Source organism: Cebus imitator, unplaced genomic scaffold, assembly GCF_001604975.1.
Source record: "Cebus imitator isolate Cc_AM_T3 unplaced genomic scaffold, Cebus_imitator-1.0 Scaffold292, whole genome shotgun sequence".
Classification (NCBI taxonomy): Eukaryota; Metazoa; Chordata; class Mammalia; order Primates; family Cebidae; genus Cebus; species Cebus imitator.
The window spans coordinates 1,630,825-1,653,120 of NW_016107607.1; the positions used below are offsets into that span (position 1 = coordinate 1,630,825).

At 39.7% G+C, this 22,296-nt stretch overlaps 1 protein-coding gene across 1 annotated transcript in view; it reads left to right on the plus strand.

Annotated features, from left to right (window-relative positions):
• LHFPL1 (LHFPL tetraspan subfamily member 1) overlaps window positions 1-7,446 on the plus strand; it is a 52,886-nt gene extending 45,440 nt beyond the window's left edge. Inside the window, exon 4 of the mRNA XM_017502125.2 lies at window positions 6,828-7,446. Within this exon, the coding sequence (XP_017357614.2) occupies window positions 6,828-7,006 (179 nt within the window). The 3' untranslated portion in view covers window positions 7,007-7,446. The remainder of the gene's footprint in view (window positions 1-6,827) is intronic.
• The last annotated feature ends 14,850 nt before the right edge of the window (window positions 7,447-22,296 follow it).

The window sequence follows — 22,296 nt, forward strand, 5'->3', positions numbered from 1 at the left end:
GTCCCCTCACTCCCTACTCTGTCAAATCCCAAAGGATTCCTAGGTGTTTCTCTGTAGCTGAGGGTTTTGTCCTCAGGGCCAGTATAGTTTGCCTGGCTTGATATGAGGAAGCCTGTGAAAGCCATCAGGGTCCCCAGTTCTCTCCCAAGCAGACTTCTCTGCATATCCGTCCTGTTCCTCTACAATGGTGGTAAAGTTGAGGATAATATGCAGATTCCCATTTTAGGTTCTTCTCTATCCTTGGTGTCATTCCTTCCCTTATTTTGCCTATCTAAGGCCACAGCAGTGTCTCTCAAACTTACTGATTAGTGGAGTATATTAGATGAAAAAACAAATGCTAATATTGTTATTTTTGCCCCTTACCTGAAATGCCCTCCAGTCTCCTGATTTCAATAATTCCTAGAATTTGGATCTCATCTTTCTAATGGAATACAACCCTCTTTCTCTACCCTTGAACTATTCACATTGTCCAAATGGATTTATCCCTTCTTGCCTGACCCTGAAACTCCAAACTACTTCACAATTCTTACCCCATCCTCATGAGCCTCTCCTCTGACACACCAATATCCAACACTTCTTACCATAATCCTGGGTCCTAGGATGTCTATTTTTCCCTTCTACAGTAGCAGTTCTCAGAACTTGGCTGTTGGCAACACTTGTGTCAAATTAAACCTTCATATATCTGAAAGTTCCATTACATGTCATCTAGCCCTATTCAGTTTTGGAGGTGTTAGTTTTCATTATGGGCTTGCTATGTCCCTGCTTCCCTGACTCTTTCTCCAAACTTCCAGGAGTCTGGAATTTCATCAGATGATTCTCTGAAAGGGAAGACTCAACTAACTCAAAAGACAGATTTACCTTACTCTCTTTTTATGTCTTTTCTTTTCGACATTGTTTCCTTCTTCCTCCAAACAGAATTCCTTTTTTGGATTCACTCTCTACCATTCTTGGCTTCTAAGCTGGCATTCTGCACATGCCCCCTGAATGAAGGAGCCACTCTATCAGATTCTGTCTGACTCTGGTCCATAATTTTGATGCTCACATCAGTGCTAGGTCCCACCACAAGCATTGGTTTGGGGCTAACTCCCCATAGCTCATCATGACCCATTGACAAATGGCCAGACACCACACCTCTGAAGGGCATGGGACTGGAGCCCTATGGAGGGTGGTCAGTTTAAGTGGCCGCCAGTGACAATTTATGTCGAAACAGTGAGCTGTAAAACATAATATAGTGCTGAATCAAAGGAAACAGAGACATATTCCAAACCAATTTGATTTGCAACTTGGAATGAAAGAAGCGTGTCTTGATTTAAATGTCAGGCCCACTGCTGAGTGATGATTTAATAACTTGTATGAGGGATTCTGTCACAGCAAAATCAACACTGGAATTGAGTGACTCACAGATACAGTGTTAGAAATGATACAGAAGAGCAGAAAAAGGAATAGGCTTATCTCAGGGCTCATCCAGAAGCTTTGCATAAAGCTAATTTGCAGTTACAACCTCTTTTCTCCCCCTATCCTGCCACCCGATCTTTCTCTTCACAGACACCCATGCATGGATATAGAGAAAATTTCTAGGTGTGATGTCATCTCCCTGCAGTATCTTCTAAGGACACAGACTTTTAAACAATTCTAGTATGGAAGTAGAGTCAGTGCATTTAATCTGAAGGGAAGGAAGCAATTAGTCTGCTGTTTCTCAAGAGATTTCAAAAACGCATCTGGTCCTAATGTGCTGTCTTTAGGCAGGTATTTAATTCCCCCCCCCCATTTTAAGGGTTAAAAAGCTGAGATCTGGTAGACTTAAAACATTTATTCAAATGTTTATCAGTCTTCTTACTCCCAGGGAATCAGTGCCTCCTCCTCAATACCTTGTGAGATCCCTCTCCTTGAGCTTCCCTTGCCTTCCAGGGGGTAACATACCAGAATGCTCAAAATTGACCATGCGTCATTCCCAGTCTGCTTCCCAGGTCAAGAAGTTGAAGAGAATTTAAAGTGTAAATATCGGGTGTTTGTCTACATGAGGATTGCTCAACCTAGACAATATCGACACTTTTTGGCCATATTACTTTTTGTGTTGCAGGGAACTGGTTTATGTATTGTTAGATGTGTAGCAGTGTCCCTGGCCTCTGGTTAACTCGCTCTGCTTATATCCTCCATGTGCCTCCAATCTATTTGACACAGACCTTTCAGGTTAACATTTCCAAACAGTAACTCAAACTTAGTGGTTCTCAATGGTAAGCAACCTCCCCTCACACCAGGGGACATTTGGCAATGTCTAGTGATATTTCTGGTTTTCACAACTTGGTGGGGGGGAAAAATAAGTTGCTATAGACACGTAGTAGGTAGAAGTCAGGGTGTTATAAGGTACAGGAAAACCGCCCCATGTCCCTGCCTCCCACACCTAATAAATGTCCAACCTAAAATGTCAGTAGCACCAAGGTTGAGAAACGTTGCTCTAGCATATCGTTCCCTGCTCAGAAACTTTCCATTGTTTCCCACTGCTTGTTGGAAAGATGACAGATTTTGTGGCCTCTCCTGATGTATATTTAGTTTATTATTTTGCCAGCTATAGTCCTTTTTGGAAACAACTCTGAAAGTTATGTGCTTTCTCACTCACATAACTTTACTCATGCCAACCACTCCCTCTGCCTAGAATGCCCACTTCCCACTACTACAGCCAAGTTGAAATGTAGGATCTACAAAGACTTACCTGAGCTCACATTTTCCCAGCTGTGGATAATTCTTCATTCCCTGGATATTCCTATAGTATTTTACACATATATCTCTTAAAGCACTTATCATATTCACAGTACCATAGAAAATTTGAACTGGAAGGGGCTTTTAGAATTCTCTTCAGTAAATCCTTCCACTAAAAGTAAAGGAAACTGAGGTTCAGAAAAGTGAAGTGATTGGCTGAAGGCATTGTACATTCTCGTAAGACTTGGACTATAGTAATTTGTGTCCTTAGTGTTATTCTCTCAGTGTGGTTGAAATGGGTGATTATGAACTTTGAGTTAGTTCTGGCAGCCAAATTGCAATTCAGACACTTATAAGTGGGCCAAGTCATTTACCTTTCTGAAATTCAGTTCCCTGAGTAGTAAATGAAAATAATCATGGCTGCTGTGAGAATTAAATGAGACTGTGTATTAAAAATGCCTAGCATATAGTCAGTACTCAATACATATTTGTCAGATGAAAATAATGATCAATAGTAGTTTAAATAATGGGATTTAGGAACCGATGATGGTCCATGGGATCATCACTACATAAAGGGGGACTTCACTAAGAGGCAGAACTAGAGCAAAATATGGCAACTCATTGGCACCTACTCCCTACTTTTGCACCCTTCTGTAGAAGGTTTCCTCAGTAGGCCATCAGACCAGCATGCAAGTTTTCTGTGGAGTTACTGAGTGCTGACAATGGCTTTCCAAGTGGCAAGGTAGTTCTTAAAAGGTCTGCTTTTTCTTTTTATTTTACAATGCCAATGATATAATCTCTTTCTTTCCTCTGGTAGATAACAGGTAGAGTTGTGGAGGGATATGAATGGAAGATGTATTTCCTCTCTTTCTCCTTAGTTTCCTTCATGACAGCAGCCTGGGGCTTAGATGCCTTTAGAGGTCTAACAGGAATCTTTGCGAGAGGGAATTCACAAGGCACTTGAGGTGGCAATAGGAGCACTTTAGTATTGGCTTCTAGCCCAGTGATACCTGGTTCTGACTTCAGTGAGGCCTATTGGAGCCTTTCTAGTCAGCTCTTCACTTTGGAGCTGACCAATCTGTCAGCTTTGCCTAGGGCTTTGGGGTAATGGCATGCTATGCATTTATTCTCTTCATTCAGAGAAATGAGTCTTTCCCTGATCCTAGGGTGCATGTACCTAACAGAAACATCCTTGCTACTCAAATGAGGAGATGACCTGACAGGCAACTGAAGAAATAGAAAGAGATTTTCTGATGCCTTGTCTAGACTACATTTGGAGTAAGCTGGGGAGGATGAAGTTGCTTGGCAATGGGCCCACCCACAGCTGGCTCTCTTCTGCTCTGCCAGGTGAGTGCAGATTTTTGTTGGAGGAGTTAGAAGAGAAGCTCGGGTGAGTCTATTACAATTTGATTTAGAAGGCCCCTCCTTAGGGCTTACAGGTGAAGGGCTCTGTAAGTGGAAAATACTTTCAGGTATAATGAAAAAGTCTGCAGAGAGCAGAGCACTGGATTGGGAGTAAAAAGATTTGGCCTGGATTTCTGCCTCTACCTCTCTGCTTCTGAGAGTGTTCCCAGGGCTATCACCAGAGCCTCATACTATAGTTTGTGAAGTGGGTGCAATAAAGTCTGCAGTCTTCCTTCCTCCCAGTGATGGCAGAAGTTGAAGGTTTTCCAGTCTCTAGAGTTTTCACTCTGTGAATTTCAAAACATTGTTCAAAACTGCCTGCTTTGAATATGTGAACAAGGGTGTGTGTGCGTGTGTGTGTGTGTGTGTGTGTGTGTCTCCGTGTGTGTGTCTAGGGGGAGGAACAACAATGAACGGATACAGCTCTATAGGCTGCTTGTCTCTATATGGTATTCTTCAGTTTACTGTCTTCAGAATTCACCATTGTTCATGTTTAGACTACTTTGGAGATAATTGAGCTCCTTTCTCAAAGCAGGCTTCTCTTTCAAATTTGCCTTCTCTCTGAGGTTTGCACTATTTTCACAGCTGCTGTAATTGGGCTTTTACCATGATTTTGGGTGGGACCATAGGCGTTCTGGAACTTATGTGACTGCCCAGGTCTCTTGGTAAAGTACTATTTCCTCTGCAGGACTGTAACACTTGACAATGATCATAATAGGGGATAAGGGATCCATTCATCCATTTAAGTAGAGAGGAAGGATACACGGCACTATGAGTCTCTGATGTTGGAAGTTGACTTAGAAAGGTCAGGGAAAACTTCACTGAAGAGTTAATGATTAAGTTGAGTTCTAAAGAATTATTAAACGTTGACTAAGTAAAGAGAGTAGTGGAAAGTATAGGTGTACACGTGTACATGCAGTAAATATTTTAGACAAAGGAAACAGAATGTGCATAAGCCTTAAGGGATCAGGGCACATTCCACAAAGAAATAAAATACTGTATTTGCTGGTTTTACAACTTTAATTCAAAATTTAAGCCATAGTTTTAGGTGTTAAGGGTTGAAAATGCCAATGTACTCCACTTTGAAGTACTGTTAGGCTAAATCACACATACTGAAATGGTACCCACTGTGGATGGAGCACATGAAAGTATAATCTAGAAAAGAAACAAATGCATCTGTACTATTGAGCCAACAATCTGGAAGAGAAAAAAGGGCAGATAAAAAAAATGGGAAATTGAAATCTTTTTCTCAATATTTTGTCCAGCAGGCATCAGGCATACTTGTGTATGGAGTATACAGATACATTCCTGGAGGGCTACTTGGTTGAGGTGACTTGAGCCCACTGCAGTGAATTAAGGGAGGGCTCAAAGCAGGTGCCAAGTTCTGGATGTGTTCTGAGGAAGATATAAATTGGTGAATAAGAGGAGAGAAGATGTTTCTGGCAGGAGAAGCAGCATGAGACATGACTTGGTGGTAGACTATTTTATTTCTGAGATGGGAAATTTGGTGATAAATTAGAGTGGCCTGAATGGGAAAGCAAAGCAGCCTAGCTTGTGGCCGTCTTAGACTCTTTCTATGACACACAAACTAATCAATTAAAAGCAGTAAACCTCACTGAATACTATGGGAAAATAAATAATTGGTTATTTGAATTTAGCCTTTTAAAAATAAATGATCATACAGATCAATCTTGACATCCTCCTCTGACTGTAGTCAGGATTAACTTTCTTCAAGACTTAGAGGTAGGTGAAAGTTGCTGACTACCTCTCTTCTCAGGGCCTCTCTGCAATTTTGTATCATTGGGATGCTACCATAATTTCTGGAGTCCTGTTTGCTTAAGCACTTTATTTTAGCAGTTAGTTACTTTGATACCTTGGGAAATAATAGCTCTTGTTTCTCTAGGCATTGACATTTTCTGAAGGATGCTAAAAAGTCACAAATCTTTCAGACAAAGGAATCTGTCTCTGATGGAATAGCAGCTGGCGGGGTGGATATTTTTTTTAGCAGGTAACCTTTTCTATTACCTTTTAAAGGGAAAACTACCTGCTTTGAAGCTTGGCTTTGATTCCAATGCATATTTCTTTCGTAGTTGTTGAAAGGCTAGACATGTTCTAAGAGGGAATTGATTTTATTTTACCTGTCTAATCTCCTGATGATGTGACTTATTGCAACCAGCCCATGTACAGTATTCTATCACTGTGGTTAAAAGTGTGGAGTTTTGGAGTCATCATGAGTCAGCATTTATATCTTTACCACCTGCCGGCTGTGTGGTTTTCAGTTGCCTCATCTTCTGTAGCTGTGTGTGCCTCAGTTGCCTCTTCCTTTGTAAAACAGGGATAATAAGACTACCTATCTCATATAATTACTGTAATGATTAATGAGGTATATGTTTAAAGAGCTTAGCATAATGCTTGACATCTTATCAAGTTGTTCTTGTCATCATTGTCATTAACATTGCCACCCATACCACCCCCAGGCTCTTATTCTAACGAAAAATAAAATCTTACAACCTCTTGATAAGGCAAAGTTCAGCAGTTAGCACAGAAGGAAAGAAGAAAATAGGAAGCCCAGGGGCATTCACCATTTCCTATTCTAACCCTAATTATAGCATCCCAAACAGAATGTATAAAAACTGTACTTTCTGGAATCATTTCTGTAGTTCCTTACCAAAGAAAAAATATGAGAAAACAACCCCATCCTCATATATCTGTCCCTGTTCTCACAGGTACCTGTCGGCTTGGCTGGGCCTATTACTGTGCTGGAGGTGGAGCAGCTGCAGCCATGTTGATCTGTACCTGGCTCTCTTGCTTTGCTGGAAGAAACCCCAAGCCTGTCATGTTGGTGGAGAGCATGAGGAATACCAATTCTTATGCTATGGAGCTTGACCACTGCCTCAAACCTTGAGCTTTGAAAGAAGATTGGAGAGGGTGGGAAGGGGCAGGAAAGAGAGACCTGAAAACATGTATTAAAGATTAGGCCATTTGTCATCTGACTGCCAGAAGTATAGCCTAGTGTTTGCATGCTTTTTAACGTAATTGTCATTCATTTTCATATATCTTTAAGCCAGTAGGTCACTGGCTGTTTATAAAATTCATCTAGAGCAAACATTCTCAGACACTTACCCAGCTGGTGAGTACCTGCCAACCCAAAGACTCAAAGTACTCCTTTATGCAAAATAGGATCTAAAGCTAAGGCTGGGTAAGAATCGTTGTGCAGAGAGGGAGCACGAGATGGGTAGAGCTGGTTCCTACCACTCCAATCACACAGCTCATTCCATCATTTATTGCCACCCCCAAACATATCTGGAGTACCACTGCTCAATTCTTGTGATACTCTCAGGAGTATACCTTGACTCTTTTTTTCTCCTGCTTTTCTTCCCTCCCCCCACCCCCCGTTGTGGGGAAGCTTGGGGGAGGGTGACTCCCAGTGGGGAAAACATTAATCAAGAATGCTTGCGTTTAGCTTGGAGCCCCTTCCTCATTATGCTTTAGAATATTCATAGGAGTTCACTTTGTATTCTGGCTGGGTGATGAGCAAAAAATATATAGTAGCAAATATTCCCTAATCCTTTAGCGATACAGAAATGGTGTTCATAAAATGTTGTGAGAATAGACTAGGGTTTGTGGGGCACTCAATAGATTTAAATTCATGGTGTCAGTGACAAGGATGTTTCTGCTAGATACTTATTGAAATTTCCATCAGAGTTCATTTTTATTGACTAGGAAATCCACGGTGGCCTTTTACCCCCTATAGTCAGGCCTAATGTGACACAAGTTCATCTGCCTGTTTCAAAGACTGTTCGTCAAATGATCTCTCCTCCGTCTGGGGTGAGTTAGCCACAAAAGAACACAGCCCTGATGTCACCTAGGGCTGATGTATTTTTAGGCCTGGACTCCACCCAATCTGTGCTTAAGGTTGATGGATAGTGTAGAACTTGGTGTCTCTTGGGGGCAGAATTTGTCTCACTCCTCCCCTCCACCCCAGTTAATTCAGGCCAGCTCTATTGTTCCATAACTACAGCTTTAGAATGGGGAGGGCCTGTGGTTCAAAAGGCCAGCTCATCTGTTTCTATTCTTAATCATTCCAGCATGGTTTTGGTACAGCCCTACCTAGAAGGATAGAAATAGAAAAAATGGGCTTCATAAGTTATATGCCATCCCAGGAGGAGTCAGAGTTCTTATATTGGCTTTACATAGGTAAGTGAATTTAAATGATTCCTCCATTTATAGTTGATTCATTCATTGAATCACTCATTCAGAAAACATTTCTTCAGTATGTTACTGTATGACACATTCTGTGCCATTTTATCCTGGGGAGTAAAAGGACAAAGGCAGTTTCTCACCTTAAAAGGGATAGTGATGAGGTATTGAGAGACATGTCAAAAAGTACTTGTCAGTGTATTGAGTGCTAGAAAAGTGAAGAAGAGTAGCTAAAGGATCACAGAGAAGCCATTAAACCAACTTGGAGTGAAGGGGTTCATGGGAAAGCATTCTAGCAAAGAAGATACCTAAGATGGGTCTGAGAGATGAATAGCAGGAGCTTTGCCAGCAAAGGTAAAGAGTGCATGAGACAAGCAGTGATGGCAGCCAAGTCATGGAGACAGCATGGGAATGAAAGATGGGTATAAAAAGAGAGGTGGCAAAAGCTGAAGTTGAAAAGGGAAGCAGTAGCCAGATTCTGTGAGACCTTTTTTTGCCAGAATAAGGCATTTGGATTTTATCCTAAGGAAGGGTTATTGAAAGGGAAGTGACATGAACAAACTTGTAGTTTTCAAAGATAAATTTGGCTGAAGTGAGGAGAATGAAGGAAAATAAAAGGAGAACTAGAGCTATATCAATAATCTAGGTATAAAATGATCAAGACTTGCAGGAAGAGTGATTGTGAGGCCAGAGCAGATGGATGAATTTGAAATAAGATATTTAGGAAGTAGATGCCACAGGATTTATTGCCTAATGGATATGCGTAGGTTACGGTAAGTGAAAATTTTGGGATGACCACTCTGGTATGTGGGTGACTGCTATCATCAAGATGGCAAATGCAAGATGAAAAAGAGGTGGTAGGGAACTGGCGATTGAATTTATGTCGAGTATTATCTCCCTCATGGAACTGCATTAAGTATTCAAGGTAAGGCCAACTTGAACATACCTCACTGGGAAGGAAGCAATGCAATGTCTTTGCAGCATCTCCTTTCTTTAAGAAAGATGACTAAGGACAGCTAAAACAAAAAATGAAACTAGCTTAAACCTCAGTTTTATTGTGTAGACACAATAATGTAACTTTAATTTAGGAGGACCTGCTGTATAGATAATATGTCAAATATTTGAGAAAACGCAGATCACTCACTTCAGAAAAGGTAGTTGGATCAAGCGATCTCTCTTCTTGGGCTAGGCAACCTTCTGCAATTCTGTAGGATCGACTTTGTCAAAGTGAGTGTATTAGTCAGAATCCTGCCAAGAAACAGATGGTATACTCAAGGAGTTAAACTGAAATGATCTTAGGGAAGGGACAATTTATGATGGTGTGTGCAGGGTTAAGGGAACTTACCAGTGATGGTGAAGCATAAAAAGGTTATGAACAGTAAGGGGCTGTTATTACTCTTAAGACCGAAAGGACAAAATAAAGAAACAGTGTTATTGGCACCCAGCAAGAACTGCACATCTATAAGAAGGGCTGCCTCACAGGAACTGTTGCTTCAGCTAGCACAATGTAGTCTCTGCCCAAATGCAGCACAGTAAGGAGAGAGAGAGGGGAATGAACACCCATATCTCACTCTCTTTCCACTCTTTGATCTCCTGCTAGTGCCCATCATTAGCCAGACCCAGCTATATGCCAGCTAGCAAAGAAGCCTGTTGCTATAGCACACTGAGGTCAGACTTCTTTGGCACAGAGCATGGCAGGGAAGGGTGGAGAATGAAGCTTGGAGGTATGAGGGGCCAATGGAAAATAACAGTTCAGTGAGTGCTCTTAGCCACCAGACAATGCCATTGCCTTTTTCACTGCTTCCCAGGAAGTATATGCTTTGCTTTCCTCCATGGCCCAGATACCTAAACACACTGTGAAATAATTGGACCCTGGAAGGAAGACTGAAGAGGAAGGGGCTAATTTGAAATAACACTTTAAATAACTGCCACCTTGTAGGAGTTAGTTGCAGGTTTAAGTAAGTTGGAATGTTTTCTCCTCTTTTCCAATGAAAGGAAACTGGGTTTAAATGAGATTTTTTTTTTTCTTTTCTGTGAATAAACCAGGCCTGTAGGGGCTTATATTCAAAGAGGGATTAGCCCCATGTTCAATTTGAATTTAAATTTCTCCTTGTTTATGTCTGCTTTCTTTCCTTCCAGGCCTTGTTTTTACATAGATGTCGGACAAGACTAGGTTCTTTTCCCCATGGCTTGGAGCAAACTGTTAGAAGCTAAGTCTGCCTCTTTGGGCTGCCATTGCACAGAGAGGAAGGAGAGCCCATGGGTCAGGTGGAGGCTGAATGAGTGAAGTGAGAACCTTAGACACACCACAGTTCATCCTATGCCTGGCTGGCTGTCATATTCGTTGCCTGTGCATGCAGGCTGAGTGCCTAACTATAGGTCCATTGTGGCCTTGGAACCACTTAGATCTTGGAGAGGGGGTGAGAGGTAGGAGGTGATTCATCTGGACTAACTCACATTCAATTTAGTATTTCATAAGGGCCCATTTTGCAAGATAGTCCTTTCAGAAAAGAATGTCAAATGGACAGCAAGTACCCAATTGGCATGCTTTTGTGTCTAAAGGATTAAAATTTCTACACCTGGGCTAGCAAGTGTTCAGTCACTGGAGTATGTCTTCAGTGATGCTGTCTCTAATNCAGTACCTCTGCTCTCAGAGGAGTACCTGCCTTCATTAACTTAACAGCTGCTAGCAACTTCTAGGCAGTGGGTTCTGCTTTGTAGGAGCATGTGACCTGAGCCAAGATGGAAAGGTTCTGGTCTCTGGAAAATGAGTTCTGTCTTATGCAAGAGTAGATGGCAATATGAAGTCTTGGCTGGATGAGGGCAAACCCTGTGAGGATGAGGGAATGAGGAAGCTTCTGGGAAGCAGAAGCTTTATAAATTTGTTAAACAAGTTGCACTAAGGAAAGGTCCAGCTCCTTCAATATGTGATGGGGACACTTTCTTCAGAGTCTGGAATTCATGATCTGTAGAAATATTTATATTATCTGTAAAGTAGTTTCAAGATTGTATTTGGTCCCAAGGAAGCCTGGTGATGGGAATAATGGAAGTTTCAAGAAAACTAATACTGAATATATTTTGTAAAAGATGGAAGGCATCCTACTTGGTGACTTGAGGGGAAAGATGTGCTATTTCTAGAACTCACAATCAACCTCCAGCCATACCCAGTAAAGCTTTCTTAGTAGACTGCAGGCAGAACCCTTCCAAAGAGTCATAGCCACCTTGTGCCCTTGGTTAAAGAGCATTTTCTGAGCTGGAGTGGGGCTGGAGTTGAAAGATATTCATTACTAGCCTCTCTCTTAGATGTAGAGAAATCCATTTTATGCTTCATTTTTTTATCTACTTCTGAGGTTTAGGCTCTCCCAGGGTTGATCTCTTCTCTAAACTTGTCAAACCTCCACTGAGTCCTCAAAGTTAACAGCAAATATACAATTGCTATGTGTGCACACAAATAACTTAGATTTTCATTATACAGAGCTGCTGATATGATATGCAGAAGTAGGGGGAGACAAAATGCTAGGTTTTGATGGCAATGCTGTATTCTTCTCCTTCCTCCCCCTCCAGAAAGGAGGCCCAAAGAACCGCACTTGGGAGTTGTGCTGGGGTTGGGGGAGCAATCAGGAACAGCCAGCATCCACATGGACAGGACCTGATGTTGGCTCCCTTTCATGTAGTGTCTCTGCTACATTAGAAGAGGTGGTCGAAACTACAGATGAGAAACAAAGCTGGTAGAAAGTTCAAGAGGGAAAAAGGGTAACTAAAGAGATAAATACCAGAACCACTCCAGAGAAACAATGTCTCCTCCCACTGTGGCTTACTAGAATTTCATTTGGGACACCTCAACCTTCTTTCGAAGATATCTTAGTATATTTTGCACCAAAACACTGCCCTCCTAGGCAACATGGTAAAGTGAAGTCGGTCCAGGCTTTGGAGTCAGACAAATAAAGATTTGAATCTCAGCTCAAACATTTATTAGCTGTGTGTCCTTGGGCAAGGCAGTTAACTGAGTTTTCTAAAATTCTAAGACATCACTGGCTATTGGCTCCACAATTCTCAGCAACTAAAGAAGGAGTATATCATTCAGTGGCCCCATTCATTTTAATTTGCATTTATTACTCTAACACAGTGAATTTTAATCCTGGTCGACATTAGAATCTGCTGGGAAGCTTCTAAAAAATTGTGACACTTTTGTCCCATCCCAGCTCAACTGAGTCAGAATCGCTAGATGCCATTACACCATACCATCCTCTTTTTATTTTTGGTATCATCTACTGACCCCCTAGTCATCCCTCATTCATAAAGACTTTAGCACCTGGCTCAGTCTCTTTTCTATTTTTATTTCTTTCGTCCTTTTAGAAATTTCAATATCCATGTGAACCACTCTTCCAATTTCTTGGCCTCTAAACTCTTTGACTTCTTTACCTCTGACAATAAATTTTTCTACCCAACCTTTGCAGCTCCCACCCTTGACATCTACAATAAACACACAATCGCTAAAGGCCTGATTGCAAATCTCCCATTCCTGACCAACACTTCTTATTCTTTCATCTCATGATTTTTAACATTTCCACTCTACCAACTATTTGACCCCACCCCAGTTATATAACTAGAGTCCATAGTTTATCATCATAATCACCCCTTGCATAAATGTTCTACTCTTTTCCTTTTTTAAATTCTGCCATATTTGTATCAAAAAAACCCTAATCTTAGTTAAATGTAATAATTTCCCTTCTTGATGCTTGCACCATGTTCTCAACTATTTAGAGAGAAAAACTAGGTATCTTGCATGTTTTCCTTGTCTATACCCACCCACTTAGTGAGTTCATCCAATCTCATGGCTTTACATGTTATCTATACCCTTGCTACTCAAAGTGTGGGCCATGGTCCAAAAGTGTCAGCATCACATTGGGAATATGTTAGAAACTTAGAATCTTGGCTCTACTCAAGACCTACTGGGTCAGAATCTGCATTTTAACAAGATCCCTAAGTGATTCATTTGCATTAACGTCTGAGAGTCACTGATCTATACCAATGGTTATCATCTTAGATTGCAAACCAGAATCAGTTATCATTTGCTAGTGCCAATATCTACTTTCAGAAGCTCTAATTTAATTGGTCAAGGGTAGGACTTGGATATATATACATTTTGTAAGCCATTACATGATTTTAATGTTCAGCCTAGATTGATAACCACTGACTTAAGAACTGATGACTCCTAAGTTTATATCCCCAGGCCAGACTTCTCTGAACTTCAATCTCAAATGTCCAACCACCTATTCCACATCTCTACTTGGATGTCTAGCAGACTTGACAAAATGTACATATACATAACCAAGATCCAAATCTTCCAATGCTAAATGTTTTCCTTATAATCATCCCCATCTTACTAACTAAAGGGCACCATGCTTACTGGGTTTTCCGTTCTATCTCCTTGGGTGAACCTTCTCATCCTTTTTTTGGATCACCTGCCTATGTTCAACCTCCCAGTGTTGAAATCATCCAGAATACATAGCTCCTCTCAATATCTAGAATCTCCCCAGGTGATCTCATTTACATGCTGATAATGCTCTGATTTAAACATAGTCATATTGCTCAAATTTAACCTGTGCCAAAGGAAATTATTGATTTTCTCCTCCAACCTCACCAATGCTTCTGCCAAAACCTGGGAATAATCTCTGATTTTTTCATTCCCTGGGCTGCTACCTCCAATCCATGTGCAAATCTTAACAAGTCTACTTCCAAAATATATTCCTTATCTACACACTTCTCTTATGTCTACTGTTACAACCCTAAGACATTAACTGACAAAAAGTTTTAGCAAGCTGGGACTAAAAAGGAATATTCTACTATGATAACAGATACTATCAAGCCTTCAGCCAACATTGTACTAAATAAAATTTTTTTAGAAGAATTCTAGTTTAAATCAGGAAGAAAAAGGACAAAAATATTTCAGCTTACAATTGCAAACAAAAATATAAGGTACCTAAGACAAAATCTTACAAAAGATGCATAAAAATTATAAAACATCGTTGAAGTGCATGAAAAAGCAAAAATGATTCATAAATAGGTTTCATGAATGGAAAGACTTGAGATCTCTTTTAAAGCATGTCAGTTTTTTTCAATATGAATTTAGAAATTCAATGCAGTTCCAATAAATATTCTATCTTTTTCAGTGTAACTTTACATGCTCATCTTCACATTTGTGTTCAGCTATCAAGACTTAAATTTATAACAATTAACAAGTTCGGTAGTGACAAAGAGATGAAGAAATAGATAAATGGAATAGAATAGGGGATCAAGAAACACCTCATGATTATAAGGAAACTAGATAGACATGACAGAAATAACATTATTAATTAATGAGGGAAGGATAGACAAATTCAACAAATGATACTGGTAGTAGATTATCTATTTGGAAAATAAAATTATATCCCTAACATACTCCATTTATAAGAATTAATTCCAGATAAATTAATGACCTAAATGTGAAACAATTCAAACTGTGAAAATGTAACCCAGAAAAATATTGTTATGGCTTTAATATAGAAAGGAACTTCAAAAAAAGACACAAAAGGCACAGCCCATAAATCAAAAGAATGACACAGTTGACTACATTAAAATTTGAAAATGTCTGTTTAATGAAAAGGTCAGCTTGACTTTTCCGATCCCCTTCTGTTGGGAGTGGGCCATGTGACTAGCTCTAGCTAGTGGGTTGTGAGCAGCAGTGATATGTGCCACTTCCAAGCTGGAGTATTAGTATTTGCCAGTGTGAGCTCTTCCAGAGATCTTCTTTCCCTCTTCCATGTGACAAGAAATACTCTTGTTGAAAACAGCCTGGATCCTGGAGTGAGACAGCACTCCCAGCCAACGAATGGTGCACCTGTGATCAAAAAAGATACATCTGATATTTTTAAAAGCCTCATTAATTAACAGTGTCATAAACAAAATGAAAGGGTAAGCCTCAGACTGGGAGAAGATATTTATAAAGGTTTAGCTAATGAAGGATTAATATGAAAACAATTTAAAGAGCTACAAATCAATAAGGAAAACATAAATAACTCATTAAAAATAAAACTCAGGCAAAGTGTATGATGGAGTAATTAACTTAAAAGGAAACTTGATAGGACGCTTAACTAACTAAAGGAAATACAAATTAAGGTAACAGTAAGGTACAATTTTATATCCATACGTTTCGTAAAAATGTAAAAGTCCATTTATAGCAAGTATTGGAAAAAAATATGAACTGTCATAATTGATGGCTCAAATATAAATTGCTATAGACACTTTGGAGAAGAGTTTGTCAATATCTTGTAAAGATTAAGATGTAGGTGTATATGTAATTTCACCTCTATGAATTTGCAGTGGAGAAAGTCTAGCACAACAGCAGACAAAGACATATACAATGATGACTGTCAATGTCATTGATATCTGGAATAGAAAATGTCAAATATTTACCAGTGGGGAAATGTATATTTGATATATTTATTTAATGGAAGTTAAAATGAATGACTTGGAGTCACATGTGTGAATACATCTAAAAATCATAATGTTGAGTGAGTAAAACAAGTTGCAGAATGGCTTCATAGTATACCTTTTCCGTAAAGTTTGAAAGCATATAAAACAATACTACATATTTGTTATGCAGTATATTTTTGTTTTTCGAGCATTCATGCCCCCTCACATTATGTCTTTTGAAAGCGTATTGTTTCCCAGTTCACTGATACCTTGCCCATGAGATTCACTTTGTCCAGTAGAATATTTGCATAGAACTGATAATGTAAGAATTCTGAGCCAAGGCCTTAAGAGGCACTATATTTTTATTTTGTTCCTTTGGGAATTTCTCACATCCACAATGAGAAGCACATTTCACTTGAGACTTCAGTTTCAGCCTCAGAACGAAAATACATGAATGATTGCTGCCCCAGCTGACATAGACACCTGAGAAAAAGAGTAAATTCTTTTTGTTGCATGATACTAGGTCTGAAATACATGAAAAACTGAAGCATGCAATGTTCATATGCCAGAACATATGTAATATATGTGTATGTAATACAAACAGCCATAATAAACAGTAAATAATAAAATAATAAACAGTAAATTCAGGAGAGTGGTTATTTTTGAGGAAGGAAACAAGGAATCCTAGCCTTCTTTATTCTGTTTTATTTTTCTTCATAGCACATTTATTTATTGTTTCTCTCTTCCTCCCAGTAAAATGTAAATTCTACAAATGCAAGCAATGAACCTTATTTGTTGACTGCTCTGGTGCAGGCATCCTACTGGCACACAATTGGCACTCAGTAAACATTTGTTGAAAGAATGAGGCTATTTACTCATCTATAGCAGGGACAACACTAATGGTCATGCAGGATTATACTGAGGGTTAAACAGGAGTAAACCTGAGAATGTGCATGGTGTTGAAACTGGCATCTAGGCACTCAATTATGTCAGGCTTTTTTCTTTTCTTTTTCTATTCTGGATATGTGGTTTCTCTGTTGAACTATCTCAATAATGTACAGAGGACTTTGTAATGTTAAGGTATAGATAAAAAACTGTTTCTTAGCTGTACAATCTCAAACAGTTTATTTAAACTTTCTGTTCCTGATTTATAGACTGAGAATAATAATACCCATCTCATATGTTGGTTGAGAGTATTAAATAATATAATGATATGAAACACTTAGTAACATGGGGCCTGACACATAGCAAATGCTCAATAAACATTAGTTACTTATTATTACTACTACAAAATAGACATTTGCCTATGTGGTATCAGTTCAGGTGTATTTGAAAGGCTACTCTACTAAAATAATATCTTCCACACCAGCTTGTAATTTACATCTCTACTTTTACTATTATGGACTTATTCTTTTGGTTTATGCCTTATTCATTCTAGCTACTTCTTATAAGCTTCATTGGTTAATATGCTCCTAATAGTTTCTTGTGCTTAATATTATATGATGTCTTATTTCCCTCTACTCCTTGACAGATGGGCAACATGAGGACCCCAGGCAAAGGTTTGGGAAGAAAAGTGAAGAAATGCATTCCAAAGGCAACCTTGGGCTATTTGCCCCTTTTCCTTAAGGATGACCCTGTTCAGAATTGCCTCTAGTCATCACTCTCTATCTCAGCAGGAGCTAACTCTCCAGCTTCTGCTTCTTATGATATAGGTGAGAGATTAGTAATCCATGAGAACTGCTTTCTCTTAGGGTTCCCAAGTGTTTTATGTTCTGAGGACTATCTCTTGCTGTACTATCTTTTACATTGCATCATCTCCCCACCTTGTTGGGGACCTGCCAACTGAAACCATGCCCAAACTCACTGTATAGGTGCTATTGGCAAGACTTCTTCTTGGGCTGAGGGATGTTATCCTTAGCTCTCCTGATTATAAGGCTGCATTATTTAGCTCATACCTTACTTGATGGCTATGTACTTAAGAATCCTTGAAGTATGTTTGGAAATAATTGTGATTGATGGGCAAACATGTACAAAAATTTCTGAAAATGCCCATGACTGTTTTCTTTTTTTTAAAAAAACAGCCTTCTTAACATATATTTTATACATCATAAAATTTACCTGTTTTAAGCATAGGATCAATTTATTCTCAGTATAATCATAGAGTTGTGCAGCCATCACCACAATCCAGTTTAAAAACATTTATGATTAGATTCTGAATGTATTCCTTATACCAATAATCAGCAAACTTGTTGGGAATCCTGGAAAATGTCTAAAATTTAACTACATTGTTTTATGGAATAAGTGGCCTCCAACAAAATGATACAAATAAATTTCCATAGTATCAATATCATTTTACCATTAATCTTTTCATATAATTAAAAATGCATTTAATGACATATGGAGGTGTGTGGCAATCATGCAAAAAAATCCTGACCGAATTGGATATTTCCATGAAGGTTAGTAACTACATTAGGATCAGTAACTGCTAACTGTCACAAAAGAAAAATCAAAGTTTCAGTAATCTCAACACAACAAAAGTTTATTTCACCAAGTCTAATGCAGGTTGATGGGAATTCTCTTCCAAGCAGTGATTTGGGGATTAAGGCTCCCCACTTTTTGTGATACCACCATCTTCATATATACCATCTAAGACAACAAAGGGCAAAGGGAAAGATGAATGAGGAGCACCAGTTCTTAACCTCCTGGACCTAGAAGTGGTATACATCACTCCCATTGGTCAGAACTAATTACGTGGTCCCAACCTAACAACAAGGGAGTTTGAGGAAGGTAGGTTAATACACTGATCGTTTAGTAAACAATTTCTCAGCTATGTTGGTGTAGGGGCAAAGACAGAAAGCTTTCACCTTCATCCTATTAAGGTTCACTGAAAATGAACTGACAATGGGCAAATTATATTAAAAAAAGTCATACAGATTTAGTTAATGTGTGTAGCACAAGGGAATCACAGAATGATTACCCCATAACCCAATGGGCTACAGAAGCATATATTCCCTTCTTCATAGGGGAAGGGGAGATGAAGGTTGTTAGAGTAAATGTTTTTTAGGGGGAATGAATGGACCCAATGTTCAGACAATGGTTAGTAAATAATTTTTGAGAATTGAATGGGATTTGAGAACAGACAACAGTTGGGATAAAGTTTGGGATCTATTCTAGGTGTGATGTTTAATTTTCAGTTTCTTTCTCTATGACAGGAGTTTTAATCTTCTCTAGTTAATGAAATTTCAGGGAAGAGATTGAAGGCAATTGTGTTCTTCTTTGGGGGTCCAGTTTTAAATTAGACAAGGGTTCTTCAGGAAGCAGCCTCATTCTGTGCTTTGGAAGAGATAAAAGATTGAGAAAAAGGGAAGCAGAGGTCAGAGAATCTTCAAGCCTGCTTTTTCAGTTCAGCATGTCAAAGTGCCATACTTTGGGGTATTATTTATTGAGCCCCCAAAGTGGTCAAGCCTGTGATGCTTTATTCTTCTTTTGTTTCTTCCTCAATCACTATCTGCAATATCTCACAATATTATGATTTTACATTCTTCACTTCTAGAAATTAGATTCACTCTTGGTCATTTAATATGTGCAGTTCCTGTGTTTCCCAACATTTAAAGTAAACTAAAAAAAAAAATAAAATAAAGTGTGCAGTTTCAGCTAGACTGCAATGTCATCATTCACCAAGAGGTGACACAAGTCAACATATTTGCCTTTCGGTCTGCAAAATCCTCATCTAAGCTTGTTTGTTCTGCACAATAAACTGCTTATCAATTCAGTGAGATTAATTCTTTGTAAAATTAATATATTTGTACCAACAGATAACATATTTTTATGAATCTTTAGATTGGCATCCATCACATAGCTCACTAAGTAACCAATGATTTTGGTCATTATTTGATCACCCTTATTTAGTGTCTGTGATAAGTGTAATGAGGGGATCTGTTTTTCTGTCCTCTAATCTTTTCCTCAATCCTTGCCATACTCAATAACATCTAACAATAATGTGCTCAAGGTCAAGAACCTAGAAATGAAAGCTGCCAAAAAGGCCAGAAGACATGGGTTCCAAACCTGGCTCTGCCTCTAATTAACTGTATGATGTTGGGCAAGTCTCAACCTCTCTGAGTCTCTGTTTCTTTATCTGAAAAAAGTATAAATTTTAATATCTGCTAATGAAAATGAGTGGTCAGTGTGGGCTCCAGAGAACTGCCTTGTAACCTCTGTTGCTAGCTAACTCTCCTTTTCTGCATTTCAGGGGTGTATTAGTTATGCTGCTATAAAGAAATACCCGAGATTGGGTTCTGCATAGCTGGGAGGGCCTCAGAAAACTTACAGTTATGGCAGAAAGCTTCACAGGGTGGCAGGAGACAGAATGAGTGCTGAGCGAAGGGAAAAGACCCTTATAAAACCATCAAATCTTGTGAGAATTCACTCACCATCATGAGAACAGTGTGGGTAGAAACTGCCCCTATGATTCAGTTATTTCCATCTGGTTCTGCCCTTGACACATAGGGATTATTACAGTTTAAAGTAAGATTTGGGTGGGGACACAGAGCCAAACCATATCATTCCACTCCTGGATCCTCCCAAATCTCATGTCCTCATGTTTCAAAACAATCATGCACTTCCTACAGTCTCCCAAAGTCTTAGCTTATTCTAGCATTAACCCAAAAGTGCAAGTCCAAAGTCTCATCTGAGGTAAGACAAGTTCCTTCCACCTATGAGCCTGTAAAATTGAAAGCAAGTCAGTTACTTCCTAGATGCAATGGGAATACAGGCATTGGGTAAGTATACTGGTTCCAAATGGGAGAAATTGGCCAAAACAAAGGGGCTACAGTGTCCATGCAAGCCTGAAATCCAATAGGGTAGTCATTAAACCTTAAAGCTCCAAAATGATCTCCTTCAACTCTGTGTTTCACATCCAGGTCACATTGATACAAGAGGTGAGCTCCCATGGCCTTGGGAAGCTCTGCCCTTGTGGCTGTGCAGAATACAGCCCTCCTCCCAGCTGCTTTCATAGGCTAGCACTGAGTGCCTGCAGCTTTTCCAGGTACATGGTGCAAGCTGTCAATGGATCTACCATTCTGGGGTCTGGAAGATGACCCAGTGGGGACTCCATGTGGAGGCTCCAACCCTACATCTCCCTTCCACACTGCCCTAGCAGAGGTTCTCCATGAAGGCTCTGCCTATGCAGCAAACTTCTGCCTGAACATCCAGGCATTTCCATACATCCTCTGAAATCTAGGCAGAGGTTCTCAAACCTTAATTATTGACTTCCATACACCCACAGGCCTAACACCACACGTAAGCTGCCAAGGCATGGGGCTTGCACCCTCTGAAGCAACGGTCTGAGCTGTACCTTGACTCCTTTTAGCCACAGCACTGGAGATGAAGCAGCTGTGACATAGGATACCATGTCCCAAGGCTGCACAGAGCAGGGGGGCCCTGGGACTACCCCATAAAACCATTTTTTCTTCCTAGGCCTCTAGGCCTGTGATGGGAGGGGCTGCTGTGAAGGTCTCTGACATGCCCTGGAGACATTTTCCCCAATGCGTTGGTGGTTGACATTCTGCTCCTCATTATTTATGCAAATTTCTACAGCTTGCTTGAGTTTCTCCCCAGAAAATGGGTTTTTCTTTTCTATCACATTGTCAGGGTACAAATTTGCCAAAATTTTATGCTCTCCTTCCTCTTGAACACTTTGCTGCTTATAAATTTCTTCTGTCAGATACCCTGAATCATCTCTCTCAAGTTCAAAGTTCGACAGATCTCTAGGGCAGGGGCAAAATGCCGCCAGTCTCTTTGCTAAAGCATAGCAAGAGACACTTTTATTCCAGTTCCCAACAAATTTCTCATCTCCATCTGAGACCACCTCAGCCTGAACTTCATTGTTTCATTTTCATCACTATCATAATTTTGGTCAAAGCCATTCAACAAGTATCTAGGAAGTTCTAAACTTTCCCACATTTTCCTGTGTCTTTCTGAGCCATCTAAACTCTTACAACCTCTGCCCATTACACACTTCCAAAGTCGCTTCCACATATTCTGGTATCTTTACAGCAACACCCTACTACCTCAGTATCAATTGACTGTATTAATCCATTCTCATGCTGCTATGAAGAAATACCCAAGACTGGATAATTTATAAAGAAAAGAGGTTTAATTAGCTTACAGTACTGCACTGCTGGGGAGGCCTCAGAAAACTTAATCCTGGCAGAAGATACCTCTTCACAGGGTGGCAGGCGAGTGAATGAGTGCCAAGCGAAGGGGTAAGCCCCTTATAAAACCATGAGATCTTGTGAGAACTCACTCATTATCATGAGAACAGCTTGGGGTGAAGGCCCCCCCCCATGATTCAATTTTCTCCAGCTGGTCCTGCCCTTGACACATGGGAATTATTACAATTCAAGGTGAGATCTGGGTGGAGACGCAGAGTCAAATCATATCAAGGGGTTTCTTTTCTGAGATCCCTGTTGCTGAGATTTCAGTCCTTCCTTCAATTTCTGTGGTGCTTCTCTCCAAATGTGTTTGTGGAGATTCTGACTT